Below are 27,115 nucleotides of genomic sequence, written 5' to 3'. Positions count from 1 at the left end.
GTTATTTGGTACTGAAAACCAATAAAGCAGTTATTGTGTCTAATTAATTCTTAATAAATACAAATAAAACCACTCATCAGTATGTTGGTTTCATTAATAGTATACAATTAGACTAGTAACTGCTAGCAGCATATTTGTTAGAGTTAACATTTTCAACATTTTCATTAAGTGTTTTCAGAATGCTAATCCAATCTTAAGAGGTACATCAGGTAATAAAATGAAGTTATTTATTTAAATGCATTATTTTTCATAATGGTGCCAGGGAATGTCAGTGTGTTGCTTGTCAGTAAGACAACCATGAAATAATTTTAATGTGACAATACTACCATCACCACTAATAATAATAATACTAATAATAAAAAGAATACAGAACCCTGTACCTTAGTTTGAAGTGCTGTAAAACAGTGTGAATCCAACATAAACCTAATAAAATAAAAATGAAAACCTATAAATCTATACATCTTTAATTAGCTTTCAATATAGGTTAATATGGTATGTCTGGAATTTAAAATAAAAGATACACATTAGTGTCCAAATAAACCACAAATAACAGGTCAGGTCAGGTTGAAGAGCATGCACTGGTTTAGCACATTGTTGTAACCACCACACAAAGAAGTAGCTTGGGATCCTGGTTGGCAGCACCCCAGGCAGACATGCATTCCAGTCTCACCCTCCAGAAATGACCATCTATCTGCCAGAGCCCAGTATTACATGGGTGTCCTCTTAGTCTCATCCAGCCGCTCAGGTCCTCAACAATGAGGATCCTGCAAAGCGGATCACCTTCAGGGGATTGCGCAATGTGGTCGTATTAGCGCTGTAACTGATGGTCCCTCACAATATAGTTACTGTGCCTTATTTGGGACTCCGTGAGCAATCGCTTGTTCAACACAAAGTCAAACCAGCAGTACCCAAGGATTCTCTGAAGAGACAGAGTACCAAAGGAGTCCAGTCTTTGTCTTGGGTCACTGGATAGCATCCATGTCTCGCACACATATAGCAAAACAGGAAGCACCAGGACTGTAAAGACTTGGACCTTGGTCCTTTTGCAAAGATGTTGGGAGCCCCACACACCCCTTTCCAGAGACCACATGATCCCCCATGCTCTCCCAGAGACAGGAATGTCACTGCTGAGTTAAGTAAACCTCTCAACATGGTCGACACTCTCTCTCTGGACACACTGCTGATGGCTGTGCCCAAAAGCACATTAATCATGTCATAATGACCTCTTGAACAAACAATAAATAAACAATTTTCTTCACTTTAGAAAGGCCAGAGGTGAATATATTATGTCTCTGTGCAGTCCATAGTTTAGTGTTAGGCTTGTTAATTCTTAATTCCTGACTAATGAGACCAAATAAAGCACTTCATTGACATTTTTTTAGTATAATATGGATACTCCTTAATATTCCACATTACAGAAAGTGATAGATAACCGCGATATTGATGCTTTTTAAGTCTTATTAAGACCAAATAAGTCCTTCCTTCATTAATTTCTTGTTACCTACAAGTAAGTGATAAATAAATGATTTAGAGGTAGTTCCTTTTCTACAGTGTTACCATTACTGCTTAATTCACATCCTAAATCTTATGGCTTTTCCACATCTCTTCAGTGAGACGTTTATCTTTCTGTTTCTAGACAGGGTAACACTTGCCCTCTAGTGCCTTTATTTACCGTCTCATAATTGTAAGAAGAATATTGTGTGCTAACACATGCCTGCGAACACCTAAGAAGCATTTAAGTCTCCAACAGTACTTTACAGAAATGTGAGCAACAGTGCACAGCAGTGATTTGCTAAGAGTCACAATTTAATATGAATCTCTCTTCAAATAACTTGCTGTTAAACAGGTTAGAATTGAGTGATCTCTTCATTTTAGCGGTGAGGGGCATAGATACAGTTCCATCCAGGCAAGTAAAAGAAAGCAGAGGCAGCACACTAGCCAGGCTTTACTTTGTCTTGTTTTTATTTTCAGGAATGTACAAACCCTTGCTGTAATGCCACCACTTGCACTTTGAAGATGGATGCAGTTTGTGCACATGGTCAATGCTGTGATGCTTGTAAGGTAGTTATGGCAATCTGTGATATTTTAGGAAAATATTTTAAACATTATTGTCTTCCTTTCCTGTGATTAAAAAAAACTCCACTAATATAAGCCATAGGTTACCAAAAATTATGCAGAAATGTGATATTTGAAAAGCATACACATGTGATTGAGTTTTTATGGTCATTCATTAAGAGTGGCTATTTACTTTAACAATTATATTTAATCAGTTAAAGGACTGTGTATAGACTTTGTAACATCATTAATGTTTTCTCGTATTTATTCTTAGGCTGTTCTTGATGTTAATGGCATAGGCAAAAATGCAACCGTATATTAAGTAGTACTAGGGTGTTGTATCGTGTTAGACATTATGGATGTAGTGAGAAGTTAAGCAAAATGACACCTTTTATTGGCTAACTTTAAAGATTAAAAATATGCAAGCTTTTGAGGCAACTCAGGCACCTTCTTCGGGCAATCTTTCTAGTTAGCCAATAAAAGGTGTCATTTTACTAGATATTAAGGACATTCATTTCATTTAAATTATTCAGCTATGGTGATTTTTGTTTTCTAGCTGAAACCAGCAGGTACTCCATGCAGGGAATCCAGTAATGCATGTGATCTTCCTGAATTTTGCACAGGAGCCAGCCCACACTGTCCTGCAAATGTCTACTTACATGATGGCCATTCATGCCACATGATTGATGGGTACTGTTATAATGGAATCTGTCAGACCCATGAGCAGCAATGCATAACACTCTGGGGACAGGGTATGTATTTCCCATTATATGTGAGCTCTGTTGTCGATTATTGTAAATGTAATGAATGCTTTGAATTAAAAGTGTGAAGTCTTCTGTTAAGCTGTGTAGTTTAATACATACTATACTGTACATGCAATGGGTTGGAATCACAAAAAAAAAGGTCTTTTAGATACATTGATACAGAGCAAAAATCAGACTGATCAAGGCTTTCAGAAGTGTTTAAATGATTATTTGTGCTAAAAGGTCTCTTCACAATATGCAGCTTTGTGGCTTACAGATAACACTGTTTTTATAAGCTCATTAGAATCAATCCCCTATGGTTTTTAAAACATTCTGTTGATCATAGGCGAATGATGTAAATGTTTTCTTTTCCCTTTGTTCAGGTGCTAAGCCGGCTCCTGGGATCTGTTTTGAAAGAGTAAACTCTGCAGGTGACCCATATGGAAACTGTGGGAAGAACTCCAAGGGATCATTTATGAAATGCGAAACGCAGTAAGAGATGAACTGTTTGTAACTATAGTCTTGTTTTTATATTTATTATATTTTACATTACAAAAATACATTGAATGGAAACAGTTATACTAAAGGCCTGAAAATAAAGACATAGTTTCTAGTCATTATGTGGGGAAAAAAGTGACTGACTACTTTCAAAAATCATGATGAAAAACAATTTCAGTTGAAATGTGTCCAAACATCATTAAAAAAAAAAGAGGAAAAGTGTACTTTAGAATTGCCACCCTTCAAAAGGCACAAAGTGTTTCAGTAAATAAAATACTGTGGACACATCACAAAAGAAGTTAAACTCTGGATGAGCGGAAAACAACTAGTCATTTGGGGTAGGATTTTGTTAATTGTAGACTAAAGAATAGGAAGAAATGACTCATAGCTGCTCCACACTGTTTCTGTTTGTATATAACTGATTACTATGCCACAATGCTTTTTTTGTAATTTTTGTAACATCCCTTTCATTTTAATAATGTGGATTCAATAAACATAAAGCTTTACTGCTGTCATTGATAAACTGTTTTGAATATTGGACAATACTGAGGACTTTTAATGTATATGTATTTGTTGGGAAAGGCTTAGAACTCCTGTTTGTTTCACTATGAGATGTAATAGTTCATATTTTTGTGTACTTCAGCTTTAAATTTTTACTGTTTCAGGGATGCCAAGTGCGGAAAAATTCAATGTCAAGGTGGAGCCAACCGTCCAGTAATTGGCACAAATGCTGTTTCCATAGAAACCAACATTCCCTTACAAGAAGGTGGACGAATCTTATGCCGTGGCACACATGTCTATTTGGGCGATGACATGCCTGATCCTGGACTTGTGCTTACCGGCACTAAGTGTGGAGAGAGTATGGTGAGAAATTAATGTCCAGAATCCCAATGCAAGAAATATAATATCTGAAGACTCAAATAACTTGAAGTAATTGAACTTTTAAATGTCATTTTCACAACATTTCATTGGAAACTGAGAGATTAACAAATGACCTAAGCTTACAATTATAGTGAACTACATGATTTCTTTCTTACATTTAAAGTGACAATGGAAATTGATATGAAGAGTTATGATGCTTTGGAAAAATTTTAATTCTTTTGCTTGTATTGCCACTTTTATTAAGTATGCAGTGTGTTTTTTAAACCAGGGACTGTGTTTTGCTCAAAACAGCAGCATTTATTCAATAGCACATTCTCATACAAAGTATGCAGCTGAAAGTGTTATACAAGATGTTCAAAAAAAGGTTAAAAACAAATTAAAAATACATAAAAATGAATAAATAACATACACAAAATAAATAATGCACACTTGCATAAAATAGATATGTAATTAATAGAGAAGTAGATTCTTTATACATAGAATCCTTTGTTAGGTCTCTAAAAATGAATCCTATGATAAGGTCAGATATCTGGGGGGGGCAGAAAAAATAAACAAAAACTCAAAACTGAAAAAAAATAAAATCTTCAGGGGTTCCTAGGTGAAAAGATCACACAGCCCGCACTAGCATTTTATGTAACATAAATGTTCTTAACTCGTTTCTCATTGTGTTTTTTGGCTTCATCTTGTGGGAAGTTGGGGTATCCAATTTTATTCAAACATTGCAGTACAGTACACAGTGCCTTGTTCAGGTGGTGGCAGCACAGAACACCACCACAGAAGAACTGGGAAAAAACAGAGAAAAGTAAAGATTAATAATGATTACAAACTCATTTAGGAATTTGAAAATTCTATGCATATTAGTTTACTTGCTCCGGTTTCCTCCCACAGTCCAAAGACATGCAGGTTAGGTGCATTGGCGATTCTACATTGTCCCTAGTGTGTGTGGGTGTGTCCTGCACTGGGCTGGCACCCTGTCTGAGGTTTGTTTTCTGCCTTGCACCCTGTGTTAGCTGTTATTGGCTCCAGCAGACCCACCGTGACCCTCTAGTTAGGATATAGTGGGTTGGATAATGGATGGATGGATATTAGTTTACTAAGAGTAGAAGTAAAATGTTACTACAAAAAAGCAAAATTAAAGAAGTGGGCTTTTTTTAAAATGTTCCACAGTATTAGCCTGGTGGATCTCTAATGGTCAAGTATTCTAGGTTTTTGGTGCATAACAGAAAAAAGGCTGCGTCACCACTTCTTTTATGCTTGGCTCTTGGACTGATAAGCAGACCGCTAAAAGAAGATTTATAGTTACAACCTGGCACTTCAAAAGGTTGGAAGGAGACACACTTTTTAAAAGCTTTATATACCACTAGCTGTGTAAGTCTGTTCTGTAAAAAGCCTGGGCTCCTAGAAACCATGGATTCTGGCATTTCAATCACTCTTTCCTCAGTGGTTTTGTTTTGCCAATGTGCTCTCCTCCACTGTCTATCAGCAGTTAAGTGAGTGTCTCCTCCGAGGTTTTGTTTTGGCAATATGCTCACCTCACTTGTGTATATAGCAGCTATGCGAGTTTCTCTTTTCTCGGTGGTTTCACTTTGAGCTTCATGCTGTAGCCTCACACTTCCAGGGTGCCTCGCACTTCCTGGGCCAGACAGACAGACACACATACTTCCACATATAGACGTTTGTATATAAGACTAGCAGATTACCCAGTGGCTTCGCTCACTGAGAGGAAGGGAGAAATTTGTGGCTCTCATGAGGCAACGGCATTAATGACCCAATTCTATGAAAGATTTGCCCCTGCATTTTAAATGGGAGCAGCCGTGGTGCCAAACAATGTCATCTGAAAACACGAATTGTATTTCCTAATGTTCTGTAGAAAATGAGTTGAATGTGGATTTGCGCCAGAAATAACAGACAACAACGGTTCAGGTGGATGGCTTCAAGGTGTTAATTTCACCTTACCGTCTGAACAACACATCCCACGTGATTCAAATTTAACCCACTGTGGTTGGCAGTACTCACACATGATGTCCATTTCTCCTATTGTAACTTTTGGATGAAGGCAATAATCTTTTTCAATGTTACAATTCAGACACTGATGCCTGTGTGACGTGGTAGCCTGTGAATACTGCATCCGTCGAATTTGATTCTGTTCAGCACGTTGTTCGGGTGTTTGTGAGGCCGTCAATTGTGATTGTCGTATATGCTGATCAGCGAGCCGTCTCTCTCGATCTCCTTCTGTCTCACTTTCTCTGTGTAACCTGACTGTTGTGGTCATACATAATTTCCGTTTCAAATGTGAGTGCACGAGTGCATTATAATGTGTTCTGTGTTCATACGTAATTTCCGTTTCAAAGCAAAAAGAATTTTATATATATATAGATTAGTAGCATTTTAAAGTCAATTCTAAAATAACCAGCGTAACAACCCTACAACTGGTGAGGTGTACTCAGTTTCTTTTTCGGATTAAAATTCTTGCTGCTGCATTCCGAAACAACTGCAAACCGATTGATGTTTTTCTTATGTAGTTTAAAAACAAAAGTGTGAATGAATTATTGGTTCTTTATTTAGCCTTATACGATTTCTCGTATTAGGAATTTGTTCATTTTTGCATTTCAGCCATTGTACAGCGCCCCTGGAGCAATTGAAGGTTAAGGACCTTGCTCAAGGGAATTATCAACACTCATTTTCTTATTTCATCTTTAATTTTGCTTTTCTGCTTTTAGATGTGTCTTAATCGTCAGTGCCAAAATGTCAGCGTATTTGGAGTTCATGAGTGTGCTTCAAAGTGTAACAGTCATGGGGTGAGTACTAAAACACTATCTATTAGGTGAAAAACAGCACCTAATATGTTTAAGTTAAAGTGAGAAATCAACGCCACTTTTTAAAGTTATTTTAACAGTGTATGCTTCATATGATGTACCTAGACATATCATCATCACTGATGTATACTGGGGTCAGTAGGAGATTCAGATATTTGAGGACTGGTCCTTTGTTTAATATTAATTCTGACAGCAATTATGGAACTGAAAGCAGAAGGTTTCCAAGAATGGTGCATCAGGTAATTACACGGTCCATGTACCTTTCTAAGGGCCACCTTCAGTTAGCCTCACTTTTAACAAGTATGCTTATGCAAAAAGAAATGGGGCCCTGAAATAACTTAAAACAAGGAGTTTCTGTGTGGTTATTTAAGTAAACACTTCACACTACTGCACCCTTATTTGTATGGAATTTAAAATTCTTCTTCATAGCCCTTATATGTTCTGTGGTAATTGTTCATTTTCATAAAATTACTACTTGCTAATTCTGCCATGCACAGTGGTGTTCTTCAATTGACAGTTTTCCAGTCTCTGTTTTACAACTGTATACAGTAATCCCTCGTTTATCGCGGGAGATAGGTTCCAAGGCCGGCCGCAATAACTGAATTTCCGCGAAGTAGGGACATAATATTTATTTAATAATTTAACGTGTATTTGGACATTTTTAAACCCTCCCTGTAGTGTTTACAACCCACCCTTTACTCTATTAATAACAGGGACAACTGTTAAGCAATATGAAATCGGTAGATAAGTTTACAGTTACTGTATAGCGAAGTACACGTACCTATATATGACGTGATGATGATGATGATGAATATGCTGTGCAGTAAAAACGATGACGATGAAGATGATGATGACTTTTACTGCACAGCCGATGACTGTATTTTACGTCTCTTCAGACGGCGGTGCCAATTCCTGGGGCACCGTAGTAGTAATAGGGACTGGCTCTTTTTTGCGAGGCTGCAAAAGCATTGTGATTGGCAGCTGCTGCCGCTGCTTCTTTTTCCGGTCGAAGAGCAGCTTGTAGGCGGTCATGACGTCGTCGACCTTGTTGGAAAACTGGACTGATCGAACCATACCATCGTCCCATTCCTGTGACCGCTCTTGCAGATCCTTAGCCAGTCTGCAGCCACAGCCGCGAATGTTCTCCCTTCCTTCAACATATCCAGAAGTTTCACCTTCTCAGGGATCGTCATCATTCTTCGTTGGCGTTTAGGCTCAGCACCAGCCTTGGAAGAAGGAGCACGTTTGGGAGCCATTGCAGGGGGTGAAAATTGAAGCGAAGTTCAACACACAGTACAGTGTAAAGTAAACCGCTCGGCGAGAAAGCTTGAAGCGAAATGGCCGCGACAGAGAGACAAGGGGAGGTGCTGTGGAATCTGGGCATCAGTCAAAGCACCAATCACGGGCCCGATTAGAAAGCGGGAAGCTGTGATTTGTCGTCTCCCTCCCATGTACCAATCACAGCCAGTGTTACAACGCACTTAGTCACCAAACTTGTTTTGTTGTTCTTAGACTAGGAAATACTACTACTATATTTAAAAACCTGCGAAGTCGTGAATCCGCGAAAAGTGAACCGCGAAGTAGCGAGGGATTACTGTATGTAGAAACCAAAAGGAAGAGAAATCCTGTATTTCATATTAATGGGTCTTTTATTTATACAACTGAATACCACACTAATTCAATAAAACCTCATTAAAATTATCTTATTATTTATGACAAAATGGAACAAAATGTAGTAATTATATAGGTACTCAGGAACAAAATGTGCCATTTTGGTACTTTTTCCATCGCAGTCGTTTTGTCTCAAATCATTAAATAAACAGTCATTCTTATTTTAATCGCCTTATGTTTTATTAAAGGCTTTTGGAATATCATTATCTATTATAAAGGAAAACAAAAATTTTGTTATGAAGATTTTCAGTTTGAATAAGTGAGTCTAGAACATCAGCTCTTCAAGTGCGTAATAATAAGTTTGTCAAAGTTCCCTCTGATTTCTTATTATTGTTCTTTTAAAATGAATACAGGTGTGTAACAATAACAAGAACTGCCACTGTGAAGCTGAATGGTCTCCTCCGTACTGTAACACACCTGGATTTGGTGGCAGCATTGACAGTGGACCTATGAGGCTTGCAAGTGAGTCCAATATTTTTAGTAGCTACTTGCCTTTCTACCCTTGCTTAAAATTTCTGGACAAACCCAACCTTGCATTGATTTATCAGATACCCATAAAAGACTGGGGAAAAACATGTATGTTTTTTTCAGAGGTAGAGGTGGCCATACAATGAAATCAACATATATAAATTCTGCATGTGTGTCGGTTTTATCCATTGTAAAAAAAAAAAATAATAACAGAATAAATAAAAAAGGTTTAGGGTGACACTGCCACCCCATATATTATAAATGCAAAAATAAACTCTTTGCAGCAAAAAAAAAAGCCTGACTGGAAGAGGCAGGTCCAGGGGAACAGACACTGAAAGTGACATCAGAGGTGGTCAGGGTGTCGATCGTCCAGTCTGTGGAGGGAGGAAGACAAGAGGTGTTAGTATACACCGCCACCTTGTTGACTGGCATGAAATTAACACCACCTGAGCCTTTAAGCTATCCCAAAGGTGCACATGTGTGACGCCATTTGTCTCCCCATCTAGTTTGTAAACTTGATGTAAGCAACAGTTATTAATGTCTGCCTTGCATAGTGTTGTTTCATTTATCCTGTTTAACACAGAACTGTTCAGGACTTCACAAGATGAAAGTTAAGCTATTTACTCTGTGAACATTGTTCAAAGTTGTCATCTTGTAATTATGCAATATGTATTGTGGCTTATTCTCTGTATAGCACACAAGGCTAAAATCCAGCTCTCTGTAACTTTCTGTTTTCCAAAATACTGGTGATACTAATAAGCTAAAGTTTTATAACGTGAAAAGTCTAGGAATAAAAAACAGTTATTAATCCATCCTGCTTATGCAGCAAAACATAAGGCAAACATAAGACAGAAGCTTGAGAAAGTATATGCAGGGCATAAATATATACACATATATTAGGACTATTGATTTAACATTAGAATTACCGAAGCATACAAAAATCCTGGCCCACCTTAAATCAATCCCTTCGCCCCTCTCCATCAGCGTGTTTTGTAAATGTGTCGATCAGCACAAGCAGCAAGCAGCCTGCTGTCCCATCCCCCGCTTTGATGGGGTTCAACTCTCCCAGCTCAAGCCAAGGCTCCTTATCTGCATGTGAGCTGCCTGGAGTTGTATAGGGTAAATAATACAGTATATCGTTATTTGGAATACATGCATTTCATGTGTGTTCCATGTCTACAAAGACCTGGGTAAGTGTAGGATGAAAGGAAATAAATGTGAGGCAAGAAATGATGAACACATACCTAAAGCAGAAACTTTTTCCATGTTATACGAATAATGATGTGAAGTGTATAATGTGTGAAGACTTTAGTCCAAATATCAAATAAACACGTGAATATTTATTTAAGAATATAACCAAAGAAAAAAAAAATCATTCAATTTACATATTGCGGACAATGAGTTAAAAACCCAAGCTCAAATGTCAAGTGATAGGAAGTTGATATATATTCTTGAATAGCGCAAAAGTAAGAACTGATGCCTTATTACCCAAAGGTACCAGGTTCGAGTCTCAGCGCTCCAAGTATTGAGCTGCTTCTATTATTACTGTAATATAATAAAAACATACATTTGATTTCAGTCTGTAACACATGGTGTAAATTTTGCTTACTTGTAAAAGTTAGACCTTATTTTTTTATTATTCAGTTTTATTCTCTCAGTGACGTTCACGTGATCCAACGAACTTGCCTCTCCCTCTCTGAGTTGATGGCATTTATCTCAATTCTTTTCACAAGAGCAGCGATTACCACAGTTGGTGCTGTAGCTGATGCCTGCTCTGTTGTACCGGCAATCAAATCTGTTGTACCGGCAATCAAAGATACAATGTCCCATGACCACTATCAGTCTACCATGCGGCATTTGCACTTTGACAACAAAGACACCAATGCAGGATAGGATAGGGACATAGACCAACCAGTAAATTGAGAGTTTGGCCTTTTGGCTCAGCTTTCTCTTCATCACGACAGGCCTGTGCAATATCCAAATAACTGCGGAAGCCACTCAAATCCACCTGTCAATCCTGCTCTATTCGTCCGTCACTTCTGAACAAGACACTGAGATACTTCAACTCCTTTGCTTGAGGCAGCACCTCTGGGGGTTTAGGTGTAAATAAACCAGTGTAAATAGACTGGTTTGCTTAAGCAATTGTCTGAATCTGATAATTAGAAAGTCAATAATATCTTGTTCTTATCTTCCTATCATTTTAAGACCACATTATTGACAGAACCAATCAAAGTGCGCGACTAATTTGCATTGAGATGTAGATCAAAATAAAATAAAAAAAACAAACTTTTGAGCTGTTGACCGATTAATGTTTTACTGTGTATTCAGTTGTTTCAGTTCCACAAAACCTTTCAATAAATTAACTGGAATAATTTAATATTCCTTGGCAAGTGGTTGTTAAAACTGTTTTGTATTAAAAATAATCACTGGCTTATTTATGCTCTATACAAAGATATTGTGAACATAAATATACATACAGACACACATTCTATATGTATTGTGGAGCTGACCCGGACACAGACAGGCAGACATGTTGATTTTCACCACCACACGTATTTATTTACAATTATTTACAATTAATGTCACTAAGACACAGTCCATTTGGTGCAAAAACCCCAACACTCACAGTTCCTGGCCACACAATGCATCTCTTCGGGCCGCCTCCACTCTCTCCTCTCCTCTCTTCTCTTCTCTTCTCTTGCCTTGTCCTGCCTCCACCCGACTCCAGCGCTGAATGAATGGAGACGGCCACTTTTATGCAGTCCCCGGATGAGCCCCAGGTGTTCCCGGCATTCCTTCCTTGGCCACGCCCCAGCGTGGCGGAAGTGCCGGCTGTCCTCCCGGCAGCTCTCCGGGTGCCGTCCTAAATCTTCCCCCCAGCACTTCCTGGTGTGGCGGAAGTGCTGGAGTAACAGGTCCCCAAGGCATTGGGGCGCCTCCTGGCAGTGACCACGGGCCCCTACAGGGTGGAGCTTCCATGCCCTGTACCCGTGGCCCCCAGAGCAACCAGGAAGGCGGCCCCCACTTGATCCGGGGTGGGCTTTGACCCTCTTCCTGTCCCTCACGGCATCCCGGCCGGATCATTGCCCCTGGCATCCCGGACAGTATATAATGTATATTTAATTAATTATTAAAGGTTCTTGGGGTTCATAGGATCATTACTGTTGTGTATACAGAGTATGGTAATATTCTTACATGCTTTTGTTAATTAACTTGCAATACAAATGTTAATAATAATAGTAATAAATAATAATAATGAAATAGATCTCTCTGTAACATTACAACAACAACATTTATTTATATAGCACATTTTCATACAAATGATGCGCTCAAAGTGCTTTACAAGATGAAGAAAGAAAAGTTTATGAAAAATAGAAATATAAAAATAAGATTAGGCAATACAAAGAATAAATTAAAGTGTTGGCCGGGAGGACAGAAAAAAAAAAAATCTAGAGGGCTGCAGTAAAAAAAAAACAAACCAAAATCTGCAGGGTTTCTGAGGCCACAAGATCGTCCAGCCCCCAAAGGGCATTCTACCTAACATAAATGAAATGTTAACAGTTTGACAACTCTGGTGATCGAACACATAATATATGATACACAGTATACAGTAAAATGCTTTTCTCTAATGGGAAATTTTCATCTATTCTGTAATTCAAAATAGGAAAAGGAATACAGGAAATAGTAATGCTTCCGATTCATTCTTCCTACCCACTTAATCCAAGTTTTACATCACATAGGATAAGGCAGTCAAATAAAATAAAATTCATTAATAAAAACATGCATATATAATGCACAATATTGTTGCATATTAATGTAAAACTTGTTTTTCTTTTTTTAGATGACAGCAGAATAACAATTGGCATACTAGTGACTATTCTAATGCTAATCACTGCTGCAACTGGCTTCTTTTTGAAGAAGAAATCGCTAATTAAGTTTCTGTTTACAAACAGGAAAACAACAATAGAAAAGTTAAGGTAAAGTATGTTGACATATGGTGTCCATTTACTTGTATGTTCAAAATATGACTGTGCTCTTATTAAGATGTCCATAAAAGACAATTTGCTGTACAATCATTCATATATATACACAGAAACAATCACAGACTGATATCAACATGTGTACATGCACTTGGCAAAAATGTAAACTACCAATGTGATTTCTGTGATCATAAATGACATTTCCTAACCTACTTTTCTATTTCAGGGTTGGTACCCTTCAACTTCAGGTACATTGATGGTCAAACTTAAACAAACATTCATTTGCATTGGTCCAACATCATAATAGGAAAAACCAGAGAACCCAGGATAAAAAGCACACAGACACAAAGACAATGTTGAGATTTCACATACAGTAGGTAGCAACCAGGCTTGTATTCTAGTCCAGAGAACAGTACTAACCGCTGCACCCACACAACATGCAACAAAGCTAATTTCTAAAAGAATCACAAGTGTTTAAAGAAAATAACAAGAAACATAAATTGTTCATATCCAAAATGTGATATTTGTTCAGTTCATGTCAAAGATTTTAGAAAATTCTTACCTGAAAACCTATGCTTTTTGAGCAGGTAAGTCTGGTAGAGCTCCATTGGCTGGTTCAACTGTTTTCTACTACTGCTATCAAAACTATTATTACTTTTGTATGCAGAACCAATGCTGTTATTGTTTTGCCTTCTAATACTAGTTTTTATTTCTAATCTTTCTTGTAAATTCAGTTTAGCGTTAGTATTTTTCTTTATAATGTGTTTTTTAGTTGTATTTTAGTTTTTATTTCACAAAAATATTTATATTTGGTGAATTTTACATTTTTTAGTTCATCGAAGAGTTAGTTATCACATAAAAAATGTTTTAACAATAAGACATATCCCTATAATATATTCAATTGCTTGAATTAGTAGACTGCATTAAATGCATTATTTTTAATAGCACTATACTTTATCTTGTAGTTAGGAACATAGCCCAAATACACTTGCAGTGGCTCCATAGCTGGCATAGACAACATTGTCCAATTTAAATGATGTAAAAGTGGTATTGATCAAAGCTTTTGTTAGTTGTGCAGGGTCTGTGTTCAAATTTCATAAGCATTACATTTTTAAAAGAAGTACCAGATAGATAGATAAAACCTTTGTTGAAGTCTCAAGGTAACATTATCAGCTGTTTCAGACCAGGATGAAGAGACAAATTTTAGCGTCAGAGAAATAAGAAATACTATGTAATGTGAGTTTATTTTAATATCCAAATGATCCCAAAAAAATGAAAACCCCAACAACCGCCCCATCAAGTATTTAATGCAGTAAATACAGCCCCCTCTTTCTCAACTATAGTAATAATACCACATCACTTAGTTACTTACTAAATGCCAACATAACAATACATTTGATACAAACAACAACACATAAACTATAAATGCAAAAAGATCACGGCTAGTATAAAATCAAAATCAGTACTACTCTATGAAAGGATAAAAGCAACAACACTAAGTTTACGTAAAGGAGCTAGGTAGAAAAAAAAATAATGCTGATCAATACAATAGAAAATATAAATGAATGATAAGCTTGATTTCCAGTTAACCAACTTGGCATGGCTATTGTTTACATCTCCTTTCCTGGTCCTTTCTAAAAATAGATTTCTGTTTCTTTGAGATAGAAGAGATTAGAAGACACATTTCCCAAACGTAACAGGACAACATTTATGTATAATTAATTTTTCAGAGAGTACTGTGTATATGTTGTAATATTTTCAAAGTTACAGACAGCTGCAACAAGAGGCTTAAGTAACAGATTGAAAAAGAAGAGGAGTGAGGAGCAGCCATTCCTGGAATCCTTTAGAATACTGTATATGATGATTGGACGGGGGTTGGATGTTCTGAATTAGTAAACAAAACAGAAAATAGGGATGAATAGAGGGTTATAATTACATTGATGAAGCTTTCCCTGAAGCCCATTTTACTCTGGACCTGCCAAAGGAAGCACCAATTCTTTGTCATTTCTGCATCTAAAGCAAGCAGTGCAAAACTTAATGAAAGAAATGACTCAGAGTGGATAATGTAGAGAAGACAGTCACATATCGGGGCTTAATAACACCTGTCAATAGCTGTCGAGCACGTATTTCAGTCAATAGCTTCACGTCTGAGTTCATTAATAAAACTGACCAATAATTTACAGACTCTATAGAACCTTTACCTTGTTTAGGCAGAGGAGAGATCATGTCCATATTGATAGATGGATTAAGGTTAGAAGTGGATATGGCACAATTCTGCATATGGAAGAGTGGAACAAATAGCTTCTTTCAGAAAGCTGAAAGCAAATTTAAGGGCAACCCATTCAGTCTGAAGATCTCTAAGAACTCATCAAGTTCTTCAATTCCCTTATTGTTAGTGACAGTGAGTCAATTAAATTGCATAACAACAATGTACACCTCCAACTTTAGAATAAGCATTTTGTGAGCAACTAAAATTCTGTATGTTACATATTCAAATAGGAAAAAAAAGTCAACGCAAACGCAAACACAAACCCAGTGTTTTGAATGTTGATTTTAAACATAGTAAATGGATTTGCTTCATTGACTTATTCATAATAAACACCTTCATGAGCTGTGGGTCAATTTTCTGTTACACAACATTGTTGTTTAGGCCTCAACGCATACTGAATATGGGACTATGCCCTAAAATGAGACTTTTACATAAGGACTGTGTACTTCACCACAAATAAGTGTATATAGTATCATGTACATAACTTAAAAATCTAATGTAACTACTACAAAAATCAAAGCAAATATAAAACCATGCCCATACAGTATGTATCCATGAATTATTCCATGACAGTGCAGTAGAAAATAATAATACAATGTTTTACTTTCTCTCAAGCTGAAAGTGATGTATTAATGTGCTTAATAAGATTACATCTGAACTGAAAATCAGTACTAAAATACTATCATAAGATAAATATTTAACATGTGAATTCTGAATTAGTGCAAATAGTTTATATTATATACTAGGGAGCTCTGCCCCCTGCTCGCCAACCCCCGTGGGGGCCCTACGTGCTAGTCATTTCCTGATTCTGCCGCTTTGCGATGAATCATGCTGTGCTTTTGGATAAACACAAGTCTCAAATCTGTTTTTGATATCTCCGTCTTTCAAAACTGTTATCGCTAACAATTTTTCACATATTGATTTATTATATATGTGAGTATGATCTTTCAGATTCATACAGAAATCTAAGAAAACTTCTTTGTCTGTGTTTTTCAGATAAATTTTGTGTAAAGTGCAATACTTTACTGGCTGTAGAATTTCTAATACTGTACGTCCAGTCGTTTAACTCTTTCGATTCTATGTTGCATCGCTTCTTCATGAGCATATATAAACCTGACTGAATCGTGGTTTCTTTGAAATTAAACTTGTAGTAGCTTTAATTGTTGCGGGACCACAGATTCTCATAGTGTATGGTCCTGAATTGTGTAAATCTATGTTTTGAACAATGATGCAAACGCGAACAGATTATTGTAGACTCGTATATTTTGCCTGTACAACAACAACAACATTTATTTATATAGCACCTTTTCATACAAAAAGTAGCTCAAAGTGCTTTACATAATGAAGAATTGAAAAATAAAAGACACAGAAAATAAAATAAGTCAACATTAATTAACATAGAATAAGAGTAAGGTCCAATGGCCAGGGTGGACAGAAAAAGCAAAAAAAAAAAACTCCAGACGGCTGGAGAGAAAAATAAAATCTGTAGGGATTCCTGACCATTAGACTGCCCAGTCCCCTCTGGGCATTCTACCTAACATAAATGAAACAGTCCTCTTTGGATTTAGGGTTCTCACAGAAGGACTTGATGATGATGGTCACGTAGACTTCTGCCTTTTAATCCATCCATCCATCATTGTTGGAGCATCATGAAGCTTTGAGTAGGTGGAGGTGGCGCAGGCCACCACCACAAAGAAACCGGAAAAAGAAACAGAAGAGAGAGTAGGGGTCAGTACGGATTTTAGAGCCACCATGAATAGTTATTTTGAAGAATTGAACATACAGAGTATCAGGATTAAGTTAAATTAAGTTAAATTGAAGTTATAAAAAGGCCATGTTAAAGTAATATGTTTTCAGCAGTGTTTTAAAGTGCTCCACTGTACTAGCCTGACGAATTCCTATTGGCAGGCTATTCCAGATTTTAGGTGCATAGCAGCGGAAGGCTGCCTCACCACTTAGTGTTTTGTTTGTTGTTTGTTTGTAGTGTTTGTGGATTTCACTTTCACCAAATAACAAATCTTTTATTTCTTGAGGATAGGCCTATTCATTGGGAAGAACAACTACTTTTCCCTGATGGCAACACAAATTAGATTATCCACAAGTCTCCAACTTAAACTTTAAAGTCGAACAATATCTACATACTTCTGTCGTATCACCTGTGTCCATATATTCAATCTCTTTTTGCTGTTCCATTATTTCACCAAATAATAAATTTCTGTTTTTCATTATCTCTAACCTGCTCTGCATGTGTATTGCGCCAACATATTTGAACCTCTTTATGATGTTCTACTTTGTCTTCTACTCTTTGTCTTTTATTTCCTGCCTGGGGCGTGGTTAAATCTCTTGGCACACAGTCTTATCTCGTGGGACTTGAAATTATCTCTCTGAAAAAGTCTTGTCTCATCCCAGGACAACAACTCTTGTCTCGTTAATAGAGAGACATATATTTTTACTTATATTCACATTATTATGCTGTGATGAACAAAAGACAAGTAGATTTGCAGTTTTATTTATTTAAAGTTAACTGAATGCAATAACAAAATTCAATGGAGGAAGCACAAGGTCAGTAGTTTAATGTATGACCAGTGCCCTATTCCTCACAGGAAGCTAAATTAATTAATTGGGCAACATTCAGAAAAACTCAATATAAGTCTGGCTTTTTCCATTCATATAAGATGCCTTATGTCCCATTTAACAATGAATAGCCAAACATCTTTAAATTTAAAACATTTTAAGTGGTGATCAATTTTAAATTAACTGGATTTATGTATAAAGCTTCAATGTTTGTGCAATAAAACATTCAAAAGGCCAATCTGAAATGGCATCACCATTTACAGTGTCATCCATTAACGATATAGTGCAGAGATCTTTAAAAGTATGTCATTTTTTAATACATTTGTATATTATTTTGGATATACCTGTTAAAGTATAAGGGACATTTAGAAACTGTATATGAACCATTAATAAAATGTCACAAAAACTTTGTGAAAAAAGTGTTTTATTAACAAAACTAATGGATCAAAGGAAAGAGAAACATTAATACACAAAAAATACTGGAACAAAATACACACCTCTCCACTGAATCTAACCACAGGACTTGCATTAGCAGTCTGTCTAGTGTGTGCATTATGCATATGTCCAAATAAAAACAGCACCAAAACATTCATCTCTTTTACCTTCTGTAACATTTTCTGAAACCCCTGTTGTTTTCCTCCTGCCAGATGAGCACTTGCACTGACTCTCCTCCTAACTACAAGTTCACCTCAGTACTGACAAGAAGTGTCTTTTAAGCTAGAACCAGAGACCATTTCTGAGTTAATATCTCTAATCACTTTCCAGCTAGGAATGTCTCTGGAGATATCCTGGAGAACTCCTTGGTCAATCCTTCTAAAACTTTCCCTACTGCTGCTAGGTTTCCCAGCACTCACTTAAATGATTGGTCATCCCCAAGGTAGGCTAGCCACTATACTGTCTATAGCATGGAGCCAAACATTCTGTTATGAGCCTCCTTGCTGCTACTTCTTGGAGTAGGAACTTCTTTCGCTCGGTTTCTTTTTCTTTGCCCAAGGAATTATTACTTCTATGCCAATCCTATTAATGTAAATTCACCACTTTCTTGGCAGTGTTTCATTTACCTTCCTGTCCCGCTGTTGTCTGCAGTGCTGTTTCCTGTCTGGCATTCTTTCACAACCTACAGTTGGCTTTTTTGACTATTGCAATATATTTGCATGTAATAAAATAAATGAGTTTTCGTATAGCCTTTAATGAAGAAAGTGTTTTATGAGATTGTCTATTCATTTGACAACTTTCTGTTTAAGCAATAAGGTATCTGCTTGGGCCTTCCACTGTGCATGTCTGGCATATGTCTATGCTCAACTGCTAGTATTTAGTTGGAGATGCTGAGGATGTTTGATTTCTTTTTTTTTTTTTTTTACATTTTATTAATTTTATTGCTATCATTTCATACAAATCAATCAATTTTTACAAAAAGTAGGACTGAGAGCAAATCGCCCCCACCCCTGAGACAGAGAGCAAGGCCAACAGAGTAAAACTTAAGGCTTGTAAACATACTTAAACTGATGAGTTTGATAAGCCAATAGAAATGAATGGAGAAGAAAAAGAAATACAGTGGTGTGAAAAACTATTTGCCCCCTTCCTGATTTCTTATTCTTTTGCATGTTTGTCACACAAAATGTTTCTGATCATCAAACACATTTAATCATTAGTCAAATATAACACAAATAAACACAAAATCCAGTTTTTAAATGATGGTTTTTATTATTTAGGGAGAAAAAAAATCCAAACCTACATGGCCCTGTGTGAAAAAGTAATTGCCCCCTGAACCTAATAACTGGTTGGGCCACCGTTAGCAGCAATAACTGCAATCAAGCGTTTGCGATAACTTGCAATGAGTCTTTACCGCTCTGGAGGAATTTTGGCCCACTCATCTTTGCAGAATTGTTGTAATTCAGCTTTATTTGAAGGTTTTCTAGCATGAACCGCCTTTTTAAGGTCTTGCCATAGCATCTCAATTGGATTCAGGTCAGAACTTTGACTAGGCCACTCCAAAGTCTTCATTTTGTTTTTCTTCAGCCATTCAGAGGTGGATTTGCTGGTGTGTTTTGGGTCATTGTCCTGTTGCAGCACCCAAGATCACTTCAGCTTGAGTTGACGAACAGATGGCCAGACATTCTCCTTCAGGATTTTTTGGTAGACAGTAGAATTCATGGTTCCATCTATCACAGCAAGCCTTCCAGGTCCTGAAGCAGCAAAACAACCCCAGACCATCACACTACCACCACCATATTTTACTGTTGGTATGATGTTCTTTTTCTGAAATGCTGTGTTCCTTTTACGCCAGATGTAATGGGACATTTGCCTTCCAAAAAGTTCAACTTTTGTCTCATCAGTCCACAAGGTATTTTCCCAAAAGTCTTGGCAATCATTGAGATGTTTCTTAGCAAAATTGAGACGAGCCCTAATGTTCTTTTGCTTAACAGTGGTTTGCGTCTTGGAAATCTGCCATGCAGGCCGTTTTTGTCCAGTCTCTTTCTTATGGTGAAGTCGTGAACACTGACCTTAATTGAGGCAAGTGAGGCCTGCAGTTCTTTAGACGTTGTCCTGGGGTCTTTTGTGACCTCTCGGTGAGTCATCTCTGTGCTCTTGGGGTAATTTTGGTCGGCCGACCACTCCTGAGAAGGTTCACCACTGTTCCATGTTTTTGCCATTTGTGGATAATGGCTCTCACTGTGGTTCGCTGGAGTCCCAAAGCTTTAGAAATGGCTTTATAACCTTTACCAGACTGATAGATCTCAATTACTTCTGTTCTGATTTGTTCCTGAATTTCTTTGGATCTTGGCATGATGTCTAGCTTTTGAGGTTCTTTTGGTCTACTTCTCTGTGTCAGGCAGCTCCTATTTAAGTGATTTCTTGATTGAAACAGGTGTGGCAGTAATCAGGCCTGGGGGTGGCTACGGAAATTGAACTCAGGTGTGATACACCACAGTTAGGTTATTTTTTAACAAGGGGGCAATTACTTTTTCACACAGGGTCATGTAGGTTTGGATTTTTTTCTCCCTAAATAATAAAAGCCATCATTTAAAAAATTGCATTTTGTGTTTACTTGTGTTATATTTGACTAATGGTTAAATGTGTTTGATGATCAGAAACATTTTGTGTGACAAACATGCAAAAGAATAAGAAATCAGGAAGGGGACAAATAGTTTTTCACACTACTGTAATTGCTTCCTCTGTGGTTTAAGAGCTTATTCTAAAATATTACTGATTAGATTCTGCCATGTTTTGAAAAAAATCTGTAAAGATCCTCTGAGTATTTGATTCTTTCCAATTTCAAATAGTATAAAACATCAGTTTCCCTTTGACTTAGAGGAGAGTTAGGATTCTTCCAGTTTAGCAAAATAAGTCTGCGTGCCAAAAGTGTAGTAAATGCAATCACAGTTTGTTCGTCTTTCTCCACTTTAAACCAAACACAGCTGTTAATGCGTTAAGAGGGATTGTGACACCAAGGCTGTCTGAAAGGTAATTAAAAATTTTGGTTCAGAATGATGTTAATTTGGTGCAGGACCAAAACATGTGACCCAGTGAGACTGGGACTTGATTGCACCATTCACAGGTTGGATCCTGCCCTGGAAACATTTTGGAAAGTTTTAGGCGAGACAGATGTGCTCGATATATAATTTTGAGTTGAATAATTGCATGCTTTGCACATATGGAGCTCGACTGAATTCTCTGCATTGCTATTTTCCACTCCTTTTCTGATATATTAATTGAGAGATCTTTTTCCCAGTGTCCTCTTGGATCTTTGAAGGAGAGGGACTGTAAAATAATTTTATATATTTAACAAAGTTCCTAATTTGAAGATAGTGAAAGAAATATGTAGCTGGGATGTTAAATTTGGAATGTAATTGTTCATAGGATGCAAAGATGTTGTCTATATAAAGATCTCTAAGCAAGTTAATCCCAAATTCTTTCCAGATATTAAAAACTGCAAATGTTTGTGAAGCTTGAAAGAGGTGGTTCTCTTGCAGAGGTGCCACTGATAAAAGATTCTCCATTTTAAAATGCTTTCTACATTGGTTCCATATTCTGAGTGAGTGAAGCACAATTTCTTAATTTTTTTTGTGCGATACCATCAGTATTATTTTCAGTTCAATTTTATTTGTATTATTTACTATATGCTATAACTGTGCATGCTTTTTAAATTTCCCATCTTTTTCATTTTTTCCTTCCTTTATTTTGAAACCTCCAATGAAAAATCAGAGGCTACACTTTATCCTTGGATACGGCAGGAACCCGACTTTAGCATTGAAGTATTTTATATCTGCAGTCAAGACAATGATCCTTTTTTCATACCATACATCATGGCTTTCAAAAACTGTTTCATTATTCATAATAACGTCCTGTCTTTGAACAAATAATGAAATAAGTTGACTTACTGTGAATTGCTTTACATGCTTCACTGTTTTGTAGCTCAAAATTGAAAGCCTCTTTAAATATTGAAACAACTAACAGTCATTATTTACTGAATACCTATCTTCACAAATTGATTTTTACTGAAATTAGCTACACTCCGGACAATTCTGATGCAGATTTTGGGAAGCTCTAAAATTACTTTTAAAGGAATACCCCACTCAAAAATGACAATGCTTTCTGTGTATTACTTACTGGTGTTGTTAGATTTGATGGCTGTAAAACAATTTCAATGTCATGTTTTCATGGGGAACTTCGATCACAAAGTTTATGACACAATGCGTTTCAGTGGCGGCAACACTGAACAATAATAAAAAGCCTATGAAAAAACATCTTAAGTTAGTTGTGTCACATAATCCATATGTCAGTTATCCAGTCATCTGCTCATAATGTTCAAATCATGCACATTTTTTGCTGAACTACTGTTCGGGGAAAATCAAAAAAGTGCATGCAAATGAAACCAAGCATTTGAAATGAAGACAGAAGCCTTGACCAATAAATAAGGGGGGAGGGGATGCAGATCTTCAATTCAAAAAATTTCCTCACCTACCACTTCAAACTATATGGGGTAAGTAACAGATAACATAAATGATTTTATTCCTTTAAGGCATTAAATTATATAATACTAAATTAAAGAGAGGTACAGTCTAAAAGAATAACAGTTAATGCAATTTCTTTATTCAGTAAAGAATATGCAAGATTGCCCATCTCAGATCTCAAAAAAAGGAAAAACAGATTTTAATCTCTTGGGCACAAAAAGAAGAGTACAGTAATCTCTCCTCGATCGCGGGGGTTGCGTTCCAGAACCCCCGCAATAGACAAAAATCCGTGAATTAGAAACCATATGTTTGTATAGTTATTTTTATATATTTTAAGCCCTTATAAACTCTCCCACACTGTTAACATTATTAGAGCCCTCTAGACATGAAATAACACCCTTTAGTCAAACGTTTAAACTGTCCTCCATGACAAGACAAAGATGACAGTTCTTTCTCACAATTAAAAGAATGTAAATAGATCTTCTTCTCTTCAGGAGCAGAGAATTTCAGAGGGAGAGAGAGAGAGAGAGCGCTCGCAAAGAAAAGCAAACAATCAAAAAATCAATACGTGTGCTTTTAAGTTTGCCTGCATTTTTTAGAGGAGCGTCAGTATCTTCTAAGCAAACAGCCTCTGTGCAAACAGCCCCTCCGTCAGGCGCAGAGAACGTCAGAGAGGGTGAGAGAGAGGCAGAGACAAGCAAACAATCAAGCTCCGCGAGGGATGCATATCTTATAGCATTGAGGAGTTTTAGTTAATATGTAATACATGCTCTGATTGGGTAGCTTCTAAGCCATCCGCCAATAGCGTCCCTTGTATGAAATCAACAGGGCAAACAAACTGAGGAAGCGTGTAGCATAAATTAAAAGACTCACTGTCTGCAGAAATCCGTGAACCAGCGAAAAATCTGTGATATATATTTAGATGTGCTTACATTTAAAATCCGCGATAGAGTGAAGACGCGAAAGTCGAAGCGCGATATAGCGAGGGATTACTGTAATTACATACGGTACATCTCTATACTCATATTATTTGATTTGGTTGATCGGATATAAAATTTTAAAAGCTTGTTTTTTCTTTGGAATTGTTTCTTTTTTTTTTATTGATTTTATTGTAATAACACAACAGTCCTTACAAATAGAGCAATTTTTACAAAAATAGGATTGAAATCAAATCAACACCCACCCCTGAGAAAGAGAGCATGGCCAACAGAGTAAAATTTAAAGCTAGTAAAAATAAGTAAATCGATGAATTAATAAGCAAATAAAGATAAATGGAGAAACTACACTTTTGGCACTCAGACTTATTTTGCTAAACTGGAAGAATCCTAACTCTCCTCTTTTAAGTCAGTGGGAAACTGAAAGTGGGAAAGATCACGTCTCGTCTCCCTGGTTTTCCTTTCCAAGATTTTTTTTTTTTATATAATAGAGAGATGAAGAAAGGATTCAGTAAGTAAGATTTTACCACATGAAATCTACAAGAAAGGACCTAGGAGACCTGACAGTCTCATAAACATAAACACTGAAAGATAAATAACAGATTTAGAGAATATTTTAAGACATTGCCGACAGTAAAGATAATATAAGAAAAATAAGTAATACCCTACTGAGACTAGTAAAAATTAGGTTCAAATAAATAATTTTCCTTAATAACTTACTTTTTGGACTGGTGGTATGTACTATACAGTAAGATAAACTTTTTAAAAAAATTCTCATAAGCCATTAGATCACTAGACAAAAAGCTGCAGGACAAGACAGGTATCAGTCATAAATTCAAAATTTCTCCTTTGTAGTCATAGTTTATATAAGCTATGTTTTGAAGCAAAAAAAGATGAATCCCTTCCAAAAATTTTATATTGATCTAACTCCTTTAAGTTATGAATTATTCAGACCAATTTCCCTTCTAAATCTCTTTATTATACGCCTGGCTAAGGTCCTTGCAAATAGAATAAACAGTGTCATCATTCTGTACTTGATGAAATTGGGTTAATTAAGGACAATCACTTCCAATTTCTGATGTATATTTAATATTTACATAATCGGCATTTAAATCCACTAAACTATCATAATCAGTAGACGTGGAAAAAGCATTTTATAAAATTAAATTGGATTTCTTATTCATATGGAAGTTTGATTTGGACCCAATAATATAGTGATGGATTAAGCTATTGTATGTATTCTAACCGTGAAGTCTTAATTTACATTAAACAACATAAACTCCAGTTTATACTGATGATATGGTAGCTTATCTGACTTATTCAGATTTATCTGTTTCATATACTGTATGTTATAGAGGAAAGTCCGCAGTCTCCAGGTTTAATATTATTTCAAGCAGAAGTACATTTCCAGTATTACTTCAACTTCACTTTTAACAATCTCCTTAGTTCCCTTGTCTAGGCATTACAATTACACATTAGTGTAAATTTTTAGCAAAATAACATTCTTAGACCTTTCTAATCCACTGAAATGTAATTTTATTAATATAATGGAACATGTTATGACATATTATAGTAGCTTGCTTTAGCCTTGTATGACTCTTTAGGCAGAAGAATATCCATGAAATCAACATTTTGCCCAAATCCAATACATTTTCCATAACTTTGTTTATATGGAATAGACAAAGATTTTAGTTAAGAAAAAAAAAAATTGACCTTAAAACTAGAGAGTAACATGGCATGGTCTAATTTGCAGCCTTCGTACCAGATAGCAAACATATATTCTTTTTGTCTTTGTAGGGAGTTGAATAGCACTGATGGCCCACCTACATGGCTACCCATGGAAAGAACATCTTGTATTACTTTTGTTTATGTGCAGTACTGTTTATACTAGCATTTCTAAACATCCATAAACATAGCAATAATCCTGTGGTTTGATATTCTAGTAGACTGTTGGTATTAGTACAGGCAGCAGAACTAATATGAATCATGCCACCACCATGCTATCCCATACTTTAGAATAAACTATATTTAATATACAGGAAGTGTACAGTGCTGAGAACTTTAGAGACTCATTTATCAATTTAATGTTTGCATCCTTTTGAGAAATTCTTTGTAAATGTCATTTATACCCTAAGTATTTCTTCCACTATATGCCATATACATTTTCAGTATATTACTTGAATCACTGTCCTAAATTGTTAAAGAGGATCAACTATACATTAATAACACTAATAAAGAAAGTACCCTTAAGCAATACCCATGCTTCCTTAATGACACATCTCTTGATAATCTGAAAGAGCACTGGTAACTGGATCGTGCAGTTAAATGTTTCAAAAAGAAAAGTATTCTCAGTGCAATGGGAAAATTATAATAAAATATAATATTGGAAAAACTACATTTACTCTAAGAGGAATTTTGGCCCTTTGCTAATGTTATCCTCGACTACTACTCTTTAGAGCAGTCAGCTGCTTCTTATATCTACAAATATTAACTTTTACCATGCTACCCTTTACTATATTCTTCTCAGCTCTTGCTCCTTCCTGTCTGGTAAGGCTTGGAAATTAAAGTATGATTTTTAGCTGGTGTACTTACACAACTGCAGTTGTGGGCAGTGTGGCATAGTGGTTAAGGCTTTGGACCTCAGACCCTGAGGTTGTGGTTTAAATCCTGCTACTGACACTGCGTGACCATGAGCAAATCACTTGACCTGCCTGTGACTCCAATTGGAAAACCAAAAGAAATGTAACAAATTATATCATAAATGTTGTAAGTCATCTTAATCAACCTTAACAAATAATAAAATTTATATACAGTATATATACACAGTATACACACATACATACAGTATACTGTATATAGTATCTGCCAAATAATGTAGAGTATACAATGTGTGTTTCAGCCTAATTGACGCTCATCAGGTGTACACACTCATGTCTGTGAACTGCTTCTCAGAACTGAGAGTGTAGAGGATGTGTGCCAACCAGCTGACCAACCACAAGCAAATTTCAGATTATGATCAGACCTATGCATATTATATATATATATATATATATATATATATATATATATATATATATATATATATATATATATATATATATATATATACACACACACACAGGTATAGAGGCAGATAGGGGCCAATGTCGTCCCCTTGAACCCTCAGATCAGACTCCAAACACCAAATAAATACTTGTTTTATTCAGGCAAATAACTGCACAAAGCATCCTCCACTCCACAATACTCATAAATCACTACAATAATCCATA

The 27,115-nt window shown here is 36.3% G+C and overlaps 1 protein-coding gene across 4 annotated transcripts in view; it reads left to right on the top strand.

Annotated features, from left to right (window-relative positions):
• Positions 1-27,115, top strand: part of LOC120539674 (disintegrin and metalloproteinase domain-containing protein 12) — a 568,760-nt gene that overhangs the window by 510,704 nt on the left and 30,941 nt on the right. For 2 of the 4 annotated variants that reach the window (XM_039770006.1, XM_039770016.1), the window contains 7 exons: positions 1,972-2,061; positions 2,612-2,807; positions 3,182-3,290; positions 3,962-4,160; positions 6,899-6,976; positions 9,019-9,127; positions 12,975-13,110. In XM_039770006.1, the coding sequence (XP_039625940.1) occupies positions 1,972-2,061; positions 2,612-2,807; positions 3,182-3,290; positions 3,962-4,160; positions 6,899-6,976; positions 9,019-9,127; positions 12,975-13,110 (917 nt within the window). Of the gene's footprint in view, positions 1-1,971; positions 2,062-2,611; positions 2,808-3,181; positions 3,291-3,961; positions 4,161-6,898; positions 6,977-9,018; positions 9,629-12,974; positions 13,115-27,115 lie in introns of those variants that run through there. The other 2 variants (XM_039770034.1, XM_039770025.1) reach the window with 2 other exon arrangements.

This window comes from Polypterus senegalus, chromosome 1 (genome assembly GCF_016835505.1).
Source record: "Polypterus senegalus isolate Bchr_013 chromosome 1, ASM1683550v1, whole genome shotgun sequence".
Lineage (NCBI taxonomy): Eukaryota > Metazoa > Chordata > Cladistia > Polypteriformes > Polypteridae > Polypterus > Polypterus senegalus.
Note: the sequence above shows the minus strand (reverse complement) of the source record. Positions and strands in the feature narration are given on the sequence as shown.